This window comes from Ambystoma mexicanum, chromosome 9 (genome assembly GCF_040938575.1).
Source record: "Ambystoma mexicanum isolate Mex_15411 chromosome 9, UKY_AmexF1_1, whole genome shotgun sequence".
NCBI classification, from domain to species: Eukaryota; Metazoa; Chordata; class Amphibia; order Caudata; family Ambystomatidae; genus Ambystoma; species Ambystoma mexicanum.
The window spans coordinates 374,029,553-374,053,137 of record NC_090931.1 but is presented as its reverse complement, the minus strand read 5'-3'; the positions used below and the strand labels follow the sequence as shown (position 1 = coordinate 374,053,137).

Below are 23,585 nucleotides of genomic sequence, written 5' to 3'. Positions count from 1 at the left end.
TCCTGGGATTGAAATCTGTAACCCAAACATAGATGGCTGAAAACAGCTTAACTCACAAAGTTTTTTTTTAACTGGCTGAAAGCCCTTGACAAACCTTTAAAATTGCAGAATTTAAGCATTATAATGCATGTGGCAAGTAGCCTCACTGGTAGGGCAAAGAGGAGGATGATTTGGTCTTTTTCAGAGGTCAGACAAAGTTTATGTGCACGCTGATGGGCATTTCTTTTCTAAAGGTTTGCTGTACTCTTTATCAGACACAGCAGACTGGGTTTAAGAACCGTGGTTCACAGGCTCCCAGGAACATGTACACAAAAAAGTCCTTTGCAAGAGAGGAAAACTAGTACACAACTCCAACGTTGGGGGTTCTGTAGTCTCTTTTTAGGGACCTCAAAAGTCTTGCCCCCTCCTTTCACGGACCGAGGGACTTCTGCTGCAGTCCCCATGCCACTGTACCTTTTTTTTTTTTTTTTTAGATAATATGGTCCCATGTTAGCCATTTTCAGCTCTTGAGATGTGTGCTTTTTTTTTTTTTAAGCACCCCCATTTGGGCCGTACGGTTATATCACTGTACTCTGGTTTCAGGGAGCAGGTTGGTGGGCATTTATATTTTAGTTTTGGCTTCACATGGGGTGCAAGCAAATGTACCGAATTATTAGCCCAATGTACTTCTTTGGTAGCCAATGGAGCATCAATTCTTTTTTTAAGTACTCCCAGCATTTTGTTTCAGAGACCTTGCTATGTTCAGGCAAACCAGGAGGCAGGCCTAACAATGGCCTTGTGTACCCACAGGCTCACACAGAGCCTAGGGTCTGCACCCTCTATATTGGTTTGGACTGGTTCATGACCCTGGGACGGCCATTCACATCCTGTGGCAGTGCACTCAAGTTTGGCAGTTTTTGAAAGCAACCATATAGTCTGGAGGCCAACACCTTAGGATCCCTGGTGTGTGATTGGAGGACTGGCTTAGCTGTCCATGAGTGTGGGCTTATTTAGGAGAAGACCCTGGGCCTGACGCAAGTTGGGTTGTTGTTTACTTACCTACTGGGAAAATGTTGGCATTGAAAAATGGCTGCTTATTTTTTTAGACCAACTTTGGTTTTACTGGCTAGCTTGTGTTTCTTACCATGGCAGTGGGTGTCCTTCCTAGGTAGTCCTCATCCTCTACCAGGTCCCGCTAGTGGACTGGATTGGGCCTTCCCTGCTGGGACCGGCTCTCAGCCATTTTACCACTGTCTTCCCACTTTTCTTCCTTGGTCGTCCACCGGCGCGTAGGACGCTGCTGTCAGCAAAATGTTTACTGGAAACTCCTCCACCCCTGTTTCTCCTGGCCATCTCCTCTCGCCCCACCCTCCACCGAACAACCCACCTTTCTTGTTTGCTTGAGTCATTCTGTGTCACCTCCCCTGTAGTTCTCTTCATGGGCCAGTGATCTACCTGTTGGCTATCCTTTGTCCTCTGTATCGCCAGACCTGATTGGTCGAGTTTCTATGACTTCCTCAAGCCATCCTTGCCCATCATTTCACTTCTTGATGGTGGGTCTCCTCCCCGCCCTCCTGTGAAGGCTGTTCGATCTTCTTTTCCATCATCTGCAAAGTCACTGGTACAGGGTTCAAATCCTAGGATGGCCAGATCCAGGAGACTTTACTTGCATGATAATTCCTGAACCGTCCTTTCAGGAACCATGACGGAGTACTTTCCACTGGGCCTTGGGTTGCTGGGATCTTCGTGATGCCTACCCTCATGGATCTCTCATGGATCCCCCATGGTCCTTGGTTGAAGATCTCTGCAGGTGTCCAAAAGCATTTTGCTACATATATCCGTTGGCCTGTATCCCGTTGTGCTGCATCTTCCTGGATATTCCTGGTCTCCAACCTGGCACTGGCGATTTAGATTGTCTTGTCTGGTGTCCCCTGGGGCTGGTTGCTGCCATTTACTTAAGAGTGTGGTAGGAAAGGCACTTCCCTTTCTTTTATTCACAATTGTGGTGGTGCTTATGGACTACATCTTGTTAAATAAAAAGGGGAACTTTTGAACTTACCTAAAACTCTCCTAAAGCGACTCTGGGGATACTTGTCTGAGCATTATTCATGGGTCCTCCCTCTTGGGTTCCTGGAGTCTGTATCAGAATAATAGAATTTGTAGCTTGGGACACTGATTTTATATGCATTTTTAAAGTCTTGCATTATACTCCTACATATGAGAAATGTCTTGATACAATATATTACTGCCAAGTAGTATTGCATTTACTTTTTCTTGGAGTAAATTGAGGTAGTGTTGCAAGCCTAAATGAAGTCTGACCTGTGCTTGCCTCTGGCGCCATGTCCCTAAGCGTGCTCCCCCAGAAGCTCAATGTCTCCCAAGCTCTGGTTCTCTCTAGGTTGGACTACTGCAACAGCCTCTTTCTAAATCTACCTACTTCCACTCTCTGCCCTTTACCTCTAATCCAGACCAGGACTGCAAGCCTTGTCCTTGGCCTCAAGGATCGCATCTCTCCAGCTCTGAAATTCCTTCATTGACTCCCAGTAGATGCAAGGATTACATTTAAAACCCTCTGCATTGTCCACAAGGCTTTCTGGGGCCTGGGTCCAAATTACCTTCAACTATCCATCCAAAATACCTCCCTCTCGAGCTTTTCGCTCCTCTACTTATAACTCTTAGGGTCAGACGTTTCTCAAGGAAACGAGCTGGCGGCAGATCTCGGACTTCGGCTGGAACCTCCCTTTGGAACAGTCTCCCGGTCCCCTTGAAACTTGAGGAGAACCATCTCCAGTTCCAGAAGCACCTAAAGACCTTCCTCTTCGCTTCTGCCTTTGCACCTCTTCTCCCCTGCTGATCTGTTTTCTCTCTTGGCACGGGCATCTGGCCACACTCTGTCCTTCATGCCCAGGTACCTGCTCGCCCTGCCTCCCTCCTGCACTGCCTCCGGGCCACCCCTTGCACTGGGATCTGTATCTGTACCCATACAGTCCCCCACTTTTCTTCTGCACTTATCAGATATACCCTATCTGACTAATCATGCACTTGCCACTTGCTGGCTGCACTACCACTTTTCATTGCCTATATTTATTTATTTAACTTATTTATTCTGTTCTCTCCTCTGTTCCGCACTTTCCACTTCTCCCCCTTCCACGCACTTTCCCCCTTTTCCATGCACTTGCGCGTTCTTAATGTCACTGGGCTTAGAAAGATAGTTTTTGTTCTCCCTTGTTCCCCTCCCTTTGCTTGGTCACGCTCTGAAACACTTGTGTATGAGCGTGATATAAATAAAATACCATATCATATGTCATACATTCATTGCAAAGTACACATTATTTCTAATACTATGTCCTGGAGGTTTAGGGCTACAGGGACTGTGTTCAGTGTCGGCATCTGGTATTTTATTACTGTGTTTTTTATGATCTATGGTTTCCCTTTTCTTCCCACCTCTTTTGTGGCTCTACGCACTGTACCTATCCCCCAGGAAGTGGGCTTACATATTATTGGAGTTGGTAGTCTGACATTCACTGTTTTTACATACACTCTTATGTTTCACTTATAGCAATTATTTTTACCTGATAATCTGTATATCTATAATGAAGTGCATATGTTCTGCATACCAGTTTGAGTATTTTCGTTGGTTAACTGTGTGGACTCATTTTACTCAACTACCAGCCCTCATCCCTCCTTAAGACTTGACTACTCTGCCATTTCTACTACCTTCGAAAAAAGCTCTGGTCTTGCATTTCGGTTGGAACAAATGAAAACACTGCAGAATCTTGAGTATCTATCTCATCAATGTATCGGGCAGTTAAGCGACTACACAGTATTCCAGCATATCACAGTTAAGGCCAGGGAACTGTAGCATTGCTTAATAAATAGGAGAGACTGGTTCTTGGCCAAACCAGTGTGCCCAAATGGCCCATTAGCAGTGTGGAGTTGGGGTGGAAATGTCAGATACAATAAAGGCAAGTGGACTTCAACACGGTTTTAGAGGATTTGACAATGCACTTGTTACTACCTGCAAAGGTTGCAAATGGTACAAACAAATACTAATGAGAAATACCCCAAGAAACAGACAATACATATTTGTCATGCTGGCAGGGAAAGGGGGCTGCAAAGGTTGCAATCCCAAAGACATATGTTGAATGGTTCCAAATATTGAAAGGTGTAGACTAGCTTGAACGGAAGGTAATGAATCCAAGTATTCTCAACCTGGGCATAAAATTAAAGCAATCTGAACAAAACGGTCACGAGAGTTCTAGAACAGGTTTCTCTAGGCTTAACATTGAAAATGTGACTGCAATTGAGAAGTAATATTGTTTTTTGGGAAGATGACCGAAAATATTCCCCTGCTCGATCCTTTGTTTTTTCAGTGCAATACAGCTTCTCTAGTAAGGTCCAACGATGTCAATTGTCTCATGCATACAATAGTACTACTTCATGAAACAGTCTCATTCATCATCCTCAAGTTTGCCTTTTTAAACAAACATTTCTAGGCGAACAGAATGACCCCTTCAACAATCGTATAAAAATATAAAAGACGCATTGGTGGAAGTACTGAACCACATATTTCTGAGAGTGGCGGAGCTAATTTTTGAGAGTCAATGGTTTCGCTGCATAATGTAGGAGTAAACAAGTGTGGGGTGATTTAGGGGCTTGTGATCATTAGGTCCCTTGGGCTTTTTGTGGAGCCCATTGTTGGGAAGGACAGAGGGTCTTCCTACCCTCCTAGGCGATAACAAATGAGAAATAAATGCTTAGAGAGCACATCCAGGGAAGTAGTGGAGAGGCGGGGGGCAGGGGTGATGCTCATAATAGAGGGTGCACAACCACCTTCAGGCATGCATTAGAAGCTATATGGTAGATAAAGGTGCAAAAGCCTGCACTTGTGAGATCTTAATGTCACTTGGCCTAGTAGGATCGCTGTCTCAGTCTTCCCTCTGTTTCCCCTCCCTTGCCTGCTCATGCCTTGAAACATTTGTGTATAGGCGCGTTATAAATCCCATATCATATCTCATATCTTGGCAAGCGGCAGCCATTTAGAAGTCGGCAAAGGTGCTGCGAACATTATTTTGTGTGTTAGTATTAGATTCCCATGCATAAGTGCTAACATCACTCCCACCACAGACAGGTCTCTCAAAGTCCACAAAATCCACTGTTCTAAGAAAGTTACGGGCGCTTGCATCCGGGAAAGAATGCACCCTGCAAGGTCATGAGAAGGGAGCAGAGCACCTCTTGGCAGTACAATACCACAGGAAAGATAGCAAAGCCCTCCTTCCCCCCCAATGATCCTCACACAAGAAATGCAGCTATGCCATGCTTTCATCCCATGACCCCCGCATGCCATGGCACTGTCCAAACCACCAGCCATAAAACATTTACACCACTCGATCGATCACTAAGTTCAGAAGGCAAGGGTATCGCGCCTTCAGAAATGGGTCACGTGATTTGTGCAGCGCGGTGCAGGCTAGCATCAAAGTTATAGCCCAAAACTAAGGTGGAGGACCTTGGGAGTTGGTCTGTCTGATAAACAAGTGAAGTGTGTGAGCCAGTGACACCTTGGCTCTCAAGCCCCCAGCCCGCCCCCCCGAAACTCCTGTAGCCCATCCCTGTATCTGCCAGGTGCTCGTTACAGTGATAAAATAACATTGTGTTCATAACCAATTATTTGTCAGGTCGACTTCACCTCGGATGAGCCCAGCAGCATCCACGTGGACAAAGATGAACTTATGAAGATGGACCAATGGCCTGGCATCCCATATGGAGCAGGCCCTATATGTATACAGCTCATCTAGTGAGGATCGTAGATTTGTACCGTATATGATTATGTCATTAGTGAAGTTATTTGTGCTTATAATGTGCTGCATGTCCCTACGGAGCTCAGATTGCTCGGCGGCAGAAGAGTTCTTTGCTGATGCATTTGTATTTTGGAGAAATAAATACTCATCCTTGCAAGCGTGTCATGGGCCTTTTTCCCTAGCGGGCTGTTCTGGTGTGAGTATACAGGGGTGTGCCTTTATCATGCATGGTTCTAATTCCCTTAAATGCCATGGAAGTAGGAAGAAACTATGGCGCATAACTTCACTGACCTAGGATACTGAATTACCTGAAGTGTAAAAAAACAAGGACTTCATTTTTTATGTACATGCTTTTCAGGGTCTCTGTAAAACACAAAGTAGTGTGCCTGGCTACCCGACAACTCAGTACCAAGGGGAACTAAAGTGCTTTATTCCCTTAGGAAATACAAATTATTTTGTTTGCTGGGGGTTTCTTGATGCTTTCAATTCCCCAGTCTCTTCCTGACTTGTTTGTGCCCTTCCCTGAAGTTGTTAAGCCCATCATTCTCATCTATCTGAATGCGCTTCATGTATTCAAAGTTTCCCCAAGAATAGAAAATCTATAGACGGATTATACAAAAGGGAAACATTTGGGAGACATGTTAGTAAACTCTTTTTTGCTGAAATCCATTCAACCAGACAATATTCCTTCATTAAGAACCTGGCTGGTAGTGATTCGTTTTCTCATACCTCCAGTTAAAAGGTGTCTTTATGGCTGTGAAATAGGAGGGAACAGCAGAGAGATTTAACATCCTTTGAGAAATTGTTCAACACCCACAGGGATCGATGGGCCTTATAACCCATGTTTATCCTAGCCAAATTTAGGGGTCTGGTGCATGAGCGATGGAAGGAAGATTTGGGGGTGTCCGTCTCGAATATAAACTGTGTCAGCCCCATGTAGGAGAGTTTGAAAGCATGTGAAACTACTACATTGGTGGCAAGATAAACCACTGACTTTCTTAGATGTTGCCATCCACGAGTTCCAAATGTGTGAGGGGCTGTAGGGAAATAAAATAATTTTGGCATATGTGGTGATCTTGTAGTAGAACTCAACCCGGGGAGAAGGGGGAGTTGCTGGAGTTGACTGTGGCCGATGCGGATAGTTTTCATACTATTTGTGGAGAATATAATTAATAGAATTTTTTTTTTAAAAAAAGGGTCTGGCTGGAATTTGCTCATCCATCTTTGCTGACCCATCAGAAACTATCTGCTTCCAATGGTATCCCTACACATCATCCCCACCAAAAATATGAGCATACGTATCGTTTATTGTCTCGCCATAGGCAATATTTTTGTGCGTCATAATTTGTGGGAGTCGGTGTGTCCCCCGAACATTTAAAAATTGTACAGGGGTTGCGGGGCTGTCCCCCACAGGGTCCATGCCTCAATAATGCCGCAAAAATATAGCAATATTTTTGTATTGCGATATTAACACGTGGAACCCTTGCAACTCCCTTCGGGATGATGGAGTGGAAGGAATACAGTAGTATTTAAAGCGGTGGGATTCTCGTTCCTCAAGATTAATCATTTGTTTTGAGTTTCACGTCTCATTGCTTCATCCATCTCTAGCCAATGCGTCCAGCACTGGTATGGAAGAAATGAAGTTGACATAGCAGCATAACTACCATACGTGTGTGCAAGTCTTGAATTGTCCGAGTCCAATGTAAAACTGAGGTGTATATTTCAAATAAAAGTCATCATAAAAGCTCCATCAACCTACCTGTATACAACAACAGGGATTCTCTTCCATGATCTGAATGAAGCAACATTCTCCAGCTCTTTGTCCGTTATCCACACGGGAACCAGGAGCTTTTGAGGATAACTTGTGCATAACCTGACAACAATATCAATCACCAAGACATATTACAGGAAGACGAAGCATAGATAATTCCAAAAATAATGTGACTCAGTACAGGCAGATATCAATATAAAACATACATCACAGTATATTGAAATACATCAAACAAGGATCACAAACAAGTTCTACCTAAATCAAAAACCACATCCATAATCAGGAAAAAGCACAGACGATAGATTGCATGGAATCGGTGGGAACTAGGACCAAATGCTGTCTAAGAGAAAAGGAAGGCAAAGGGCAACGGAATGGATCACTTGCATGATAAGCACAGGGCAGACAAACTACATCCAACATACAGGGTTACGTACAGGGTTATTAGCGATCCACAAACATACTATTTGTTCAAATGACAGAGCATAGCATGAATGCCATATGAGAGCCCACACCCAAAATTAAGAAACAAATGTTCAGAGCATTGATTTTACACACACACACACACACACACACACACACACACACACACACACACACACACACACACACAAGCCCACATTTTGCTGACATAACTGGTTATAAGGAGTATGAAAAAGTTAAGATTGTTGCTTGCACCAAATGCAATTTCAAGTATTTGTCTTGCACCACATGTAAAATACTGGGGCTGGTCAACATGTATCTTAGACAAAAAGAGACGCAAAGAAGTTTATGGTCAGCTGAAATAATTTCTTGGCAATGCACATGAAATGCGACTCTGTGCCTTTGCAGTTACAAGCAGACACATGTGCGCTATATGTGGTTCTAACAGAACCCAAAAGGCATCCAAAATTCGTACAAATCCAAGGCATTGAGACAGCAATAAATACCTTCATGGAGATCGCAGTTCTCACAGCCCTTGCCCCACGTCCTTCACACCAGTTAGTTTTTTACTGCAAAGCGCGCAGGATAAAAAAACCTTTGTGGCTGATGCCAGCAAAATGAGTTGTGAATGCATCAGCTTTTCCTCCCTTTTCTACATGTTTCCGATTTCTAAATGTTTTTTCTGACAGAATTGTAGCAAACCTTGTGCTCCAAGGTGTTGGCTGGGGACGGTGTAAAGGATAGTTTGGGTAATTTTTTCTTGCCCAGTTGGAAGGGAGTGCGTTGGAAGTGTGTCATTTGCTTGCAATACTAGATCACGGTCATAGAAATCTTCATTAAATTCATGAACAGTGACTAGATTTGCCATTGTGGTATCTCAGATAAAAAAAAAAATCTGAGAATAGTTAAATAACACTAATTTGCTTACTACATTTGTTTATTTTAGACAACTTTAATCTCTAAAAATCACATCAATGATGCAAGAGGTTTTCAAACTGTGAAGGCAAGAGAAACATACATTGGCAATGGCAACAGTTTAGGCTTTTGTGTAGGCTTAAGAAATGCAATTGCTAAGCACTTCCGTGATGGTATTAACTGGCCATTGGTGGTGGCATGTGCAAAATGGCGCAAGTATCTGGGCATCTAATAGCAGTGCCTGGCATATGCCTACTACATATATACAAGCCAAATCTGTTTGCTTAGCCAATGCTTTTTTTAATAAGATTTCATTGAAGTACATGCATAGTGCTTATATATCTAGTGGCTTAAGGCAGACCTGGTTAAGACATTTTTATTATACCATTTGCAGCTTTAAAGCTCCAATTAAGTCATTAACTCACAGAAGACTGCTTTGAAAAGACACTGGCAGGCACTTTGAGTGCATGTTTGATGGTGAAGCTTGTTTAAAGAGAGTTTAAAGAGTTCCCACGAGGAGGAGCATTAGGCAGGGAGGAGTAGGACGTGGTGGGAATCGCCATAGGGATTAGCACAGCCACAGGCTGTCAAGAGAGCACCCCCCCCATGTATTAGGCCTTAACACGTGTAGGTAAAACTCAAGAATGCAATGCACTAATACACACATTCATAGCTATATCACATCGAGCAATACTTAATTAGTAATCTCCTTTCTGCGACTTATACCTGCTTAGATTCACATCATTTGCACAGGCTTCCATCTAGTGGTTGGCCCAGAGTATAAAAAGTGGTTTCCCTCAAACAGAAAATGGAGTGGACATGGCTGTTCCCGTCATACAAGCTCTACTCTACAAATACATACACCCATAATCCCTTCTGCATCAAAGTCCTCAGATTGTTTACTTTTTTTTCAAACTCAATTTATTCACTTGGTTAGATTTAGCATACAGAGGCAGCATGGTTTCGTGGGTGTATGACAGTTACAGTTGGCACATATGCAATTTCCTCCAGTGGTTTTGGTGAGTAGTTTCTGTAGTAGGAATTGTCAAGAGCTTGGAGGAACGGCAACTCCTGCGCCATCGCTTTATCTGATGAAGTGATTAGTTGATTCCTGCAGTCTGGCACATGGTTTGCTTGGAAAAAAGCTCAAGTTCCCAATGGTAGAGTATACTAATGGGTTGGCAAATCTTTTTAATGGTGCTGGATTATGTTAACATCCTGGTTAGGGTTAATGGTTGGTGAACGTCAGCACACCTTGTTGTATGTGGTTCACACTTTGATTTTTTATTACTGTTTGCTGTGATCATTGTCCTAGCAAGTGCAATGCTAAGTGTATGTAAGAAGAGCCAACACATGTATCGACAAAGTCTTTGTCAAGACTGTGCATGTGCAGTGTTGTGTAGGTGCATTTGTGACAAGATGAGTGACTAGCGGCACAAGGTTGTATCATGAACACATGGTAAATATATACATAGTGCATGATGGGGTGGGAAGGGCCGGGGCAGTATAATTGTGCATTGATGGTACACAATTGAGTCAAATATGGCATCACATTGGTTTGTAACAGAGTTATTCATACAATGTACCAAGGAGGAGAAAAAGGAGGGTTGAGGGAGGGGAGAGAGGGGGTTAGGTGAGTTCATGAGATATGGCACAAATCGCTTAATATCACTGGCAAATTCTGGGCTGTCCTTACCAGAAGCAAAGTGATTGGAGATCCTTGTATAAGGATGGTGGAGGCCAGGGGATGGTGGGTATTCTGTGTCCGCATAGAAGACTGAGGTTTTTATTAGCAGGGTTGGTTTGTGGCGATAACTTATCGTACCCCCTCAGTTTTTGCTGCCTGCTGCACATAACCTTACCAACGCTGTACATTGTGGTGTACTACAATTCACACTCCTATTTTCTGTGCAGAGGTGTGGGTCGTTAACAGGGCTATTTAGTGGTGGTACCCTTGCCACCCCCCGTTCAGAATAATTGATGTCCACATAACTTTACCTCCTGGCACATCCCGGTGTGTACAGCAACTATCGCCTCCGCGGGCCCCTCCAGTGCGGGGCACCTATTCCCTGTGCCCTTGAGCTCCCGGTGATCCATGGTCCATCTTTTCAGAGTGTGGGTCGCCTCTCTCTCCCCTTTAATTCTAATGCCCTCTACCTGTGGTTCAATTACGTCGGCCCCATCTCTCCTTTGCTTCCGGTAGGGCCCTCTATGGGAAATGGAACATTCAGACGCCTCTACTTACCTGCACTTTGCTGTGGTCCGGCCTAATCCCCAGTCTTTCCAGTTGTGTGTTCATTCCATGGGGCGTCGGTGTTGCCAATTAGTTTTCGTTGCATTCTGAGTTGAAGAGCCAGGTTTTTAGAAGTTTTCTGAATTTTAGATGGTCCTTCATGGTTCGGTTTTCTATGGTGAGGGAATTTCCAAGATCGGAGTGTTGTGGTCGGCTAGTAAATGACGATTTTCTTTTGTATGAATTTGGCTTGTAGGCCGTGGATTGGTCTGTGTGTTATGCACATACTGAAAGGATCAAGTTCAAGACACTGCATTGTCCACAAGGCCTTCTGGGGCCTGGGACCAAATTATCTCCAGCTTTCTCTTCTGGAGTATCTTCCTACAACCCCACTTGCACTTATCGAACACTTTTTTCTGCCTTAACCCTGAACTGTCACCTGCTGACCGCACTTCTTGTTTTCAATTTTTGATCTCATGTCTTGCACTTGCTCCTCTTCCCCTTCCCCTGGCACTTCCCCCATTTCCTCTCCTCTTCACTTGCGTGATCTCAATGTCACTGGGACTAGTAGGATTGTTCTTGTACCCCGTGAACCCCCCCGCCTTGAAACACTTGTGTATAGCCGCGCTATAAATAAAATATATAATATCACATGGTTTTGAAGGTAATTCAGTTTTTGACTGGCAACCAATCTAGAATCTTTAGCACTAGAGTGATTTGTTCCCTTCGTACGAGTTTGAGGAGAAGTCTGGCATCTGCGTACTGTACGTTAGTTTCGTCAGTAAATCTGCCATTCCGATGTATAGGCTGTTGGCGTAGTCTACCCCAGACATGAGGGAGAGGATGGCCAGTGTTTGTGCGTGAAGGAGAGGAATCGTAGAATATTTTTTATTTGGTGTAGGTGGAAGAAGCATTCCTTGATTATCGCATTTACTTGTGGTTGTAGAGTTAGCTCGTTGTCCATTAGGATGCCAAGGTTGACAATTTTGGATGGTGTGGGTGCTGTTCCCAGTTCTGTGGGCCATGGGATGTACCGATTGCTTCCTTGGTTTTGGGATATAATCATGATTTCAGTCTTGCACGGGTTGACTTTGAGACCGTTAGTGTTCATCTATTCATAGAGTTCTTTGAGACAGTCTATTAGCGTTGTGTTCTCCTCTTGTTCAGTGTAGATGATGTGGGTGCCATTTGCGTAATTGTAGCAAGTGACGCTGTGTCTTTTGATGAGGTGGACTAGTGGTGTCATGTAGATGCTGAAGAGGAGGGGGGAAATGGGAGTATCCTTGTGGTACTTCACAGGTGGTGTCCCGCGGTGCAGATTTGAATGGTTTTATCCATACAGTTTCTGTTCTTTCAGACAAGAAATATTTAATCCAGAGCAGCGCTGTGTTAGTGATTCCCATTTCTTACAGTCTCTTGATAAGGATGTTGTGGCTGACTATGCCGAACGCTGCCGAGAGGTCGAGTAGCATCAGAGCACAGCTTGTGTTGGGAGTTTGCGTTGGTCTTTAGGTCATACCAAATGGAGAGAAGTGCTGTTTCTGTCCCTCTTATGGGTTTGAAGCAGACTTGGTGCCTGGTCCAATAGTTGGTGATTTTCTACATGTTCCAGTGTTTGTTCAGGTCTCTATAGTTTTGACAGATAGGGAATGTTTGAGATCGGCCTGTAGATAGGGAGGTCTTCCACATCACCCGTTGTATCCTTGAAGTGGTAGGATGTTTGCAGAATGCTTTGTTTCACCAGCTTGAGGAATTTATTCTTGACATTTGGGCAAAGCTTTGCAGCTTGTTCTGTGGTCCCGAGCTAGGTAGGGGATGGTGCACGGCCTGGTTGATTGGTCGACTTTGTATGATCCCATGTATGTCAGTGATTTTATTTTGAAAGTGATCTGCAAGATCATAGCATAGTTTTTGTCAAGTACCAGTGTGTTATTGCATCCAGGGCGATTACTCATCTCATTGACCATGTTTAATAGTTCTTTCTGTGTGTTGGTGGCTTTTGGGATTGTCGTCGTATATCTTTTGGCTTTGAGAGTTTCCTTTTTGTATGCTCAGATTTGTTTTTGATAAATTATTTTGGTTTGGTCACAGTTTTTCCTGTATTCTAGTTAGAGTGTCTGGGTTTTTTTCTCCATTGTATTGAGGTAGGGGAATAAACCATCTAGCCACTGCTTTCTTTCGTGATCAGATATAGGACAACAAGACATACTTTAGTGTCCAACATTATTACTTTCTCCAAAATTTCTGATATTTTCTCAAACCCCTTTAGCCAAAACCTTTGTAGCCTGGGGCAGCTACACATCATATGCATGTAATCAGCATTTTACGCACTACATCTGGGACAAAGGCCCCCCCCCCATTTCCACCATTGAAGCGCTTCAATCTAGCAGTTATATAATAATCTGTGCAGTACTTTGAACTGTATTACTTTGATTCAGAAGTTAAGTGATACATTTCCTGTTAGTGTGCACATGTTCTGCCAGTCACCAGTGATGAATGTTTCCATATCAGTAGCCCACCTTTCACAAAGCCTGTTTAGTGCAGATGGCGCTGACAGCTTTATGAGTGCGTATAATGCTGCAACTATGTGACGGCAGCCCTGTGACCCTGTGATGCAAGTGATAGATGGGTCATCAGCCGGTTCGTGAGTAAAAGTTGGCCATTTAAATGTCAATTTATAGTGGTACCGTGTCACTGGGGGGGGGGGGGGACTGCATTCTCGGGTCCCAAATCGTCAATTGCCAATAAGTCAGCATTCGGATACAATACATGTAGTGTGTTAAGGAAAGTACACTGCCAGCTGCGCTTGATTGACTCGTCCAGATTGGGTGGGATGCTCAATGAGCACCCCAGTGGAACAGGTTTACTATATGGTGATGCTACGCCCTCTTTGATACATTTTCCGCCAGGCCAGCAGAGTGACATGGGCAGGGTTTTACATGCAAAAGTGAGTATACGTCGCTGATCATCAGAGTGCGTAGGTCATATTTGACTGCAGCGATTTTCTCCATTCTGACATGCTACAGCAGCTGCTCATCACTGAACTATGTCGCAAAGTGCGCCTCTGCGACCAGCCAATAGAGTTAAGTCAGAGGCCTTGAGGCCGCTTGCTTTGTATGGCAGTGTTGGGTGTGCTCATTTCTTCCTTGCTGCACCGGAGTACCACAGAAAGTGTGCCGGCTTTTATGCATGTTTTTGAAAGAAATGCTCTACCATGCCAAACAGGAATGCTGTGAAAAGAAACATCATCTTGGGAAGTATCACCAATGACTAGGACAATCTTCAGGCTATTCAAAGTGGTATGTTCTTCATCTGTTTAACTTATGTATTACAGCACATCATACAGTCTATAATTACTGGCGAACAGTGACTGTAGCATTGTGCTTACTAGGATCCCCAAGTAATTTATTTGGTCGCTTGACTATTTTGGTGTCTGGTGTTCTGCTCGGGTAACGTGGCTTCCGTGAGTGGGAATACCTCTGATTTGGTTTGGTTAACGCGCAGGCCTGAATACGAGCTCAACCTTAATACATCCCGAATCATAGGCTCAAGATATCATCTGCATATAAAGAGATTTTGAGTGAGCCTGCAATGCGGATGCCTTTGTCCGACAGCTTGGGTCTAAGTTAGTTAGTGGTTCTATGACTATCCCGAACAACAACAGGGACAGAGGACAGCCCTGCCTCGTGCCTCTGCTGAGATTCAAAGTCTCCGACAGCTGGCCATTCATCCTCACACTGGCAGTGCGAAGGGTGTTTAGTATTTTGGTGTACTCAAGAAATCTGGGGCCAAATACACACTTACGTAGTCTCCGAACATGCAATTCCAAGAAACCGTGTTGAAAAAGTTTTGTGCATCTAGTGACAGTACCGGCTTCCTTGTGGGGTAATCTCTGCCATAATCTTGTAAAGCCTGCTAATATTGAGGGCGGCACAGGGGTATGGAATAAACCATGCTTGGTCTGAGTGAATAATATATTGCATGAATGGCAGCAGACAATTAGCCACTACAGTTGCATAAATGTTGGTATCAGTATTCATTAACTATGGAGGGTAGTATGGGCCACATTCTAGCTGCGAGTGATCAGGTTTAGGCAATAGCATAAATGGTAGCTTTGTGCACGTCAATGGGAGGGCCTTTGAGATAGTGGCCTCTTCCCATAGAGCCAATAAATGATAAGCAAGAATTTCGGGCGTAAGCCGTCTGGGCCAAGGCACCTGCCCATAGGCAGGTCATCTACAGCCCAGCTATAGCCCAGAGTATTTTCTCCATTGTGAAAGGTCGGTCCAGTTCTTCTCTCGTTTCTTCTGACGCAATGGATAAGGGTATCTCATTAAGGAACATTTATCTCCACAGCGGTTTTACCATCCTGCTCCTCATACAAGTTAACGTAGTAATCACTGCCATCAGTGCCACAGGTCCCCCCGCTTCGTTATGTAGTATCAGAATTTTGGTGTTGCCAGTTCCCACCCTTATTAATCTGTACAATTGTTTGTCCCGTCGGTCTCACTCCCCATATCTCCTGACCGCCCCAGCCATACAGTTTAGTTCCCCATCTGCATTTGCTCTAAACTTATCCGGGGGAGTTTTAGATCAACCATTGTTTCCTTTGTGGGGCTATTTGCATATGATTTCTCAAGCTTGCAAAGTTCTTCACAGCCATCTATGTCCTTCCTGATGGTCTTCAAAACAACCAATTATATTGTAATAGCAATACCCCAAATGTAAACCTTGAATGCCTGCTTCAGCACACTCATTAAATCTATAGATCCAGTGCTCCACTCAAAGAATAACTGTATGTGGTCACGGCGCATTGAGTAGAATAATAGGTTGTATAACGTCCGAGACATGAATTTCCACTGGTGCGCAAATTAACCTCTAGTAGTTAGGGACATTTTGAATGATCGGAGTAGGTTCGGGTAGTACTGCAATACTCTGTATTTTGTGTAATGAAGTTGACATCAACAGCAAGTCTATTCTACATGACATATCGTACACAGATGAATAGTATGCAAAGGTGCGCTCTAACGTGTCTAACTTGCGCATTCCCTCAATTATGTTGCGAGCAGCTTTCGATCATTCTCGAACAGCGGTACCTGTGCGGTCAAGATCTAGATCTACAATAGTAGTCATATCACCACCGCAGATTATGGGAATGTCTCACATATATTGAAAATGGTGCAGTAGGAGTCTGGGTCATCAACAGAAACCATATGTGTTTTATCAGTAGCAGCTCAACATTCTAGAGTTTACCCAGGACAAATGCACACCTACGCATGGGGTCAGTTGTCGATTTGACTAGTACAAACTGCAGCGACTTGTAAATGGTGATCAAGACTCCTCTCTACACTGCATTGAATAGCAGTCTTTCCCAAAGTTGAGATTAATGCTGCTCAGGGCAAGAACACGACATGTATCCTGTGCGGTGCCATGTATGCTAATAGTTTCCAAGCTTTAACACAATTGTGTGATGAATCTACAGATGTCCTCCCTTCTTCCCTAGGGAGAGCCCTTTTCCATGTGGCCATGGAGGTGAGGTTGCTACCCGATAGCCCCACTGAAGGTGGTACTCAGCGGGAGATCACATGGGTGGGAAGCCCCCCTGTGGGATTAGGGACAATCAGGGGAGAACATGGCCTCCCAGCTCATCACATGATCCTAGAACCCCTTTCTGTTAAACTAAGAACTCATGGGTCGCTGTCATCTTAGCATTCCCATAAAAAGTACTGGGACGAGGAAGAATAGTTACCCAAGTGAAGATCTACTTCTCAGTACTGTGATCAGGAGGCACTACACTGACCCTCAAAGGAGCCGAAAGATCAGTACTGTGACGAGGGAGAAGCGTGGAAGCATGATCACCTGTGAGAACCACAAGGAACAGTCTTGTGGTTGCTGGTTTCCGATTGGTCCCTCTAGAAGAGAAATAGAGGAGGGAAACTAGGAAGTGGTGAGAAGCCCTCCCTGGAAGAGCAAGGAGCAGGAATGATGTACAGAAGCAGAATGAGCAGTGAGCCAAGCTGATTCCCAGAGAAGGGGGGAACCCTTGAATGCCAACAGTCTGTGGAAGACTAAGGGGAGCTGGAGACTCCCTCACTGGAGAAACCAGGAAACCCCATCTTGTGAGAGGAACTATCAGCAAGGCTGTGGAATTGGTTGCAAGGGAAAAATACTAGGTGAAATCCCAGTCTGTCCTGCCCCAGAGCAGCTTCTCGCTGTGTTAGCGAAAAGCAGTGGAGGTGTCCCATAGCAGACCGAACCGCCTAGAACAGAGGCAGCGAATGGCAGGGCAGGAAAGCACCACAACTCACCGGATTGTGGGATCCAGTGTTAGGTGGCAGAAGCAAAGCTGCCTGAGTTGTCCAAGCGAGACCAGACGCACAGAGAGGAACCAGCGTGGTACAACCGCTGGACACTAAATGAAGCACACGAGAGCCATGGGGAAGCTGTACAAGCTGTCCAGTGTTGTAGAGGACCGGAACCCTCGCAGAACAAGTACAAAGGTACACAGAGGCGGGGCCGCAAAGGTACAGGGATACCCCAGAGGCTGTGGTTGGATGAAAGTGCAGATCCATCTTCCTCGTTCCAGTGGGACTGAAGAAAGACAAGAGTTGCGAACATTGGGGGGTGAAAGAGCTCCCCAAAAGAGACTGAAAGAGGCCTGGCAGGATAGTAAAAAACAGGGCAAGTTAAAATATTGCAAAGCTGGAAGCATTCAAATGAAAGGCGTCATCCTGTTCTACGCAGGGTGAAGTTTAGTTCTAGGTTTTCTGTTAAAGTGTAAGGGACGGTAATAGGTTTAGGACACAGGACAGTGGACTTTATACTTTTGACAGACATTCCGACATTATAGTTTTGTTGGAGGCTGGGGAAACCCCTCTTAGTCCTAAGGACAGGCAGGGTTCTTCCTTATTTTCAGTTCAATAAACGTCTATATCAGAGTGCAGCAAGTGTTGCCGTGGTGACACTCCTCCAGACTGTTTGCAGTGTCTATCGGAGCGAGGAGGTGGCATTTGACTGCATATAATCTAGCTGCGCAAGCAGAGCGTGGCGGAGTGCAGCGAGTGTGTTGCTTTGTGCCTGTTCAACCATGGCAGCCAGTGAACGAGGTGCAGAGCGGGACCAATTCCGAAGCTTGACGCAGAACTTTCGGATTGTCATTGTACGCTGCATGCCCACAAGCTTTAATGGCTGAACACAGAGTTGGGGAAGGTGCATGAGAAAGGCTGCCTCACCAGTACATCCTTTGTGAGTGGTGACTGTGGGGGAATCCCTTTGAGCCACGCCCGTAGCTCTTACCAACTATTTAGAGCCGTACAAGCTTGGTTATAGCAGTCTATTTCTAGTGTGTTGCCAAGGTGGGAACGCAACGGATTGTTCGACTCAGCATCATGAAAGGGAGAAAGAACCAATAAAATCTAAGTAGTTCTGAGTCTACGGCCCATGGACAACGACCTGGACAGAATGCGGGTAGGATCAGGGAGTTCACGGAGTAGCACTGATCAAATGAAAATCACTTCCTCCCCCCCCCACCCCCTCAAACAAAAGAAACTGTATAGCCATGTCCTTCAGCCTTGTTCTGATAAGGAGGGAACGCCACTTGACTGCAGAACTTTGGTCTGCACACCAGACTACGACATGTCAGGGCCGGTGCCGATTGAGGTAGAACACCATGCAAATAGATCAATAATGGATGAGTGCATTAGCCTAGACCATGAAATCCAGGCACTGGAAGGAGTACCCGTAAGACTATGCATGTCGCCAGGACTGTAATAGTATGAGTTCAGAGGAAGCAGACTCCGCATCAGATACCTCAAACCCAGGCATCAAGACACTTAGTGGAGAGCCGGCAATGGCCTAATGTTCAGCTCTTCCATTCCAAGGCACAGTGTCAAGTGAATCAGTAGTCCCCGAACTAAGTATGACCTTGTTGGCAGCCCTGAATGTGGGGTTAGAATAGTTTAATCGATTGTACGATACAGTAGTGCACGAGGTAATGGCAAATACATTTGTTTTGAATTAAACCAGGTATCTTCTCCCCCTCGGTACTCAATGTGCAGATCAAGAGGAAGATCTGAGAGGGGGGACGAGACCAACGCGGGTGGAGCCACCACATCTCATAAGGAGGCTCTAGACAAGTCAGAGAGTAAGCAGAAGCAGAACACATGTCCGGTGGTCAGTGAAGTTATCAAGAAGCCCCACGGGAAAGCTGAAAAAGGAACAAGTCAGATAAGAAATCCAAACATATGAAAGGGGCCATCAAGCCCAAGAACAGAGGGTCGCGCAAATTCTTAAGACAACTCGTACAGGGTAGAACGAGAAAAGATTTAAGACTATCCCAAGGATACAACGGCAGCAGAGGTGCCGGTAACTGAGGTCACTAGCGCACATCCCTTAAACCGGTGACAGGAAGGGATGGAGTTAGATGGGATTCTTTTGTTTTCAAAATATTTTTATTAATTTTCCACAAGCTTTCTTTTACACATTGATTGTAAAACAGTTTCAAACCACCCCCCCCCCCCTTCCACCCTCTCGGTGTAGAGTGCCAGGAACTCCAGTGGGTCTGAAATTTCAAAGTATAATGTCCATTATTTTGGTGTTGTGAGGGCACCATTGTGGCATGCAGTCACTTTGGAGGTGTCAGCAGATGCCCCCAGTCTCTTGTGAACGCGTCTTGGGCTCCTTGAAGCCTATAGGTCACCAATTCTAGGGAGACAATGTTGCAAACCTTTTGTAGCCATTCATAGATTGAAGGTAAAGTACTTTCCTTTCAATGTTAGGCTAGCATGTGCCAAGCTTCTATAACAAGTATCATGAAGCCCCTTTGTTGTGGCATTGCGAGGCCTCTTGTGGCAGGTTCCCACATCCCCACCATCCAGAACCTTTCCTTAAGGTGCTCTGAGTCTTTCACCCCTTCCCAGAATTGTTGGATCACTGGGCAGCTCCACCATAGGTTTCCAGTCCCCTTTCTCTGCGCACCGCCCTCCAGCATTTGTCGGATGCAGTCAGGAACATTGCGAGAAGCCTTTCCGGCGTGTTGTGGCATTGGAGCAGCACTTTTTGCCACATCTCTTACTTGTGCAGATCACGTTAGCTTGGGAACCACTCCTCAGATGTACTTGCATTGCTTCCTGGTAATCGCTTCCCCCAGTGTCTTTTCCCATATAGTTCCACCTGATCTCCACCCTGGGTATTCAGGAATCTACAGAGTCTCAAGACCAATTTACCCAAACTCGTGTTTGTCGTCTTGTATTGCTCAACAGGTGTAAGAGTTGAGTGTACTTGAATATGTCTTTACTAGTCAGGCTCAGTCTGGTTGCATTCTTGAAAGGTCATTAAGTCTCGGCCCTGGTACATGTCCCTTATCGTCTTGCATCCCACTTGTGTCCATTTTCTGAAAGTTGTGGTGATCATCCCGGGTTGGAACTTTGGATTATCGAACATCGGATGAAAGGAGGAGGGCTGAGTCGCTAGAGCCCCTCTCTTGATTGCTACATTCCATAACTCCACGTCCGCACCCATCACCTCACTTATCTTAATGTTTGGGTGCCTATGTTGTCCCTTTAGCCATAGTAGAGAAGTGGGGTCTCGGCCACTGCCCTATTTTGTTTTACTCATCTGTGAGTTGGGGTGTCCGCTACCCATTCTTTCACTACACGTAGTTGAGCAGCCTCGTAATATCTGCGGAAGTGGGGAAGTGATAGCCCCCCCCTGGTTTCTTGGCTTAGTCATCATTGACATTGCCACTCTTGGTGGTTTGTGTTTCCAGATGTACATCTTAATAGCTTTAATCAGAGATTTGAAAAACGCCTTTCGAATTCGAATAGGTAGGGCCTGGAAGTAGTAAAGTAATTTTGGTAAAACTACCATTTTAGTTGCCACCATTCGCCCCCACCAGGATGTCATCAGTGGATTCCATTTCCTAATGTCTTTTTATTTTTCCCAGCAGGTTCGGTAATTCAATTTGTACATAAGATTTAATGACAGTGTTAATGTTACCCCTAGATAGGTTATCCCCGATTTTGCCAGTTGCAATTGTAATTTCAGGTTAGTGCCACTATTGGATCATGTTTTGCCATTAAGTTTAGTACCTCAGACTTTGTCGATTGATCCAAGACCGGCTATTTCCCCGAACCTTTGCAGTTCTTTCATGAGTGCTGGTAGGGAGCGTTCTGCGGTTGTCAGTACCACCAGCAAATCATCTGCAAAAGCCATGGTTTTATGCTCCTGTCCAGCCATTATTATTCCCTTTATGCCGTCCGCCTCCCAGATCGTGGGCAGTAGTGGCTCCAGAAATATTGCATACAATAGTGGCCATAGTGGGCACCCTTGCTTCGTTCCCCTCCCCAGGGTCACTGGGCCCGAGAGTATTCCATTGATGGATACCCGCATTAGAGGAGCTCTATAGTTGGCCTTAACCAGTTTGAGGAAATTCTGTCCAAACCCCAATGTTCCATTGTGCGGAATAGTTGTGTCCACTTCACCCTGTCGAAAGCTTTCTCAGCGTCTAATGAGACTAGTATTGCCGGTGTTTCAGTTATTTCAAATTTTTCTATCAAGTGACAGACTCTACGTGTGTTATCGAATGTCTGCCTTGTCGGTATGAAGACTGATTGATCTGGTGCTATGAGTGATGGGAGTAAGTGGGAGTTTCTCTCAGCCAGTATCTTTGTATATAGCTTTGCATCAAAGTTTATTAGGGCTATTGGGCGATATGAGCCTGGGAGTTCCACATTTTTACCTTGTTTGGTTAAAACCACCAGTTTAGCCTCGTTCATCAATAGAGTACTATCTCCCTGCACTTTAAATGTGTTATATAGCTTTGTTAGTCTAGGGGAATTTTCTGTAAAAGCAGTCTGGGTAACCATCAGGTCCCAGTGCTGTGTTCCTCAGTAGGTTTTGTATTGCTTTTTTCACTTCTTCCACCATAATGATTTCCTCTAGGGATTCTTTCCTCCCTACGAGAATCGGGGGAGAGAGATTCTCCAGATATACTTCCTGCTTATCCTTTTTGGGGTCATCACATGTATAAAGCGCTTGGTAATACCCCCTAAGAATCTCCCCCATATCTTCATTCTTTGTTTTTACCTGTCCCCCTTTGTCCTAGAGTTTCATTACTGTTACATTTCTCTTCCTTGATTTAAGTTGCCTTATGAGTTTATCTGCCCTGTTTGCTCCTATGTAATACCAATGTTTCAGGTATAGGAGTGATTTTTCTGATTTCTTGGTGCGCAGGGCCCTAAACTGACCATGGACATGTCTCAGTGCGGACCAGAGTTTTTTGTTTGGTTTCTTGGATATCTCTCCTTGGATTCAGTTTCCTTTCCAGTTCCTCCTCCCACAAGTCTCCCCTTAGCACGGCTTTGAATGTGTCCCAGACTGTGCCTAGCAGCGTTTCTCCTGTGTCATTGTCTGAAAAATATTGGTCCATCTTTTCCCTAATGGTGTTCACCACCATCTGGTCTTGTAGCAGTCCCGTGGGGAAGTTCCACTTTCATAGGCCCCCTTTGTTGTGTCCCAGAATGAAGATCACCATAATCGGGGCTTGGTCCGATAGGGAGATGGAGCCTAGATCCATCTCCTTCACTTTGGCCACCAACCCTGTGGCTGCCCAGATGTAGTCTATCCTAGATTGCAAGGTGTGGACGTGGGAATAATGTTTGAATCCATGGGCCTGACCCCTGATCTCACCCCATAATTTGTGCAGTGCTAGCGTCTCCATTTTCAGTTTTAGTGCCTTGGATGCCCCAGTGTCCCCGAGCGTGTGGTGTTACTTCTGTGCAGTTGTGGGTCCCATGCTTAGTTGAAATCCCCAGTTAGAACCACCTCCCTGTGGCGAAACCTAGTCGTGAGAGGGTCCCCTTCAGGAACCAGTCTTGTCCCGTATTAGGGGCATATATTGTGGCCAACATTATCTTTCGGTCTCTATAAGATCTAGCGACCTTCCCCAGCTACGGTCCCTTGGACCTGTATTCCCAATCCGTCCTGTATCGCCATCAGCACCCTCGCCCTTTTCTCCCCTTTATTCGCCTGGAATATCTGAAAACCCTCTTACCCTCAATAGTCTTTTGTTGTTGCCTATATGTCGTTACCCATTGATGCTGGTTTGTTCGGATGATGCTCCTTGCCAATTAGCGTGCCAGCTATAGGTCTCTTTTCTGGCCTCCAGTATGTTGCCGGTTGTGACCTGCTTATGCTTGGAATTGTATTGCATGGGAGGGGGTGGAGGGGACACTTTCTCCCCTATTTCTGCTGTGGATTTGTCCCCCCCTGCCCCCTGCGTGCCTTTGCTTATGCACTAAGACTCGTATCTCTGCTGCTGTGGATGTGTTCCTCACTGGCGTCTGCTTGCGTTTAATGGTGCCGGCATGCCGCTAGTAACCGTTTGCTCTTGGTTTGGTGCGGCTTTCGCTGGTGTCCCCTCAGTGCATCTTGAGTGCATGCAGGGGGGGGGGGGCGGCACCGCCACTGG

The 23,585-nt window shown here is 45.2% G+C and overlaps 1 protein-coding gene across 2 annotated transcripts in view; it reads right to left on the bottom strand.

Moving 5' to 3' along the window:
- MTMR4 (myotubularin related protein 4) overlaps window positions 1-23,585 on the bottom strand; it is a 1,314,188-nt gene that overhangs the window by 911,400 nt on the left and 379,203 nt on the right. For both annotated transcript variants that reach the window (XM_069614837.1, XM_069614836.1), the window contains one exon: window positions 7,537-7,650. In XM_069614837.1, coding sequence (XP_069470938.1) covers window positions 7,537-7,650 — 114 coding nt within the window. The remainder of the gene's footprint in view (window positions 1-7,536; window positions 7,651-23,585) is intronic.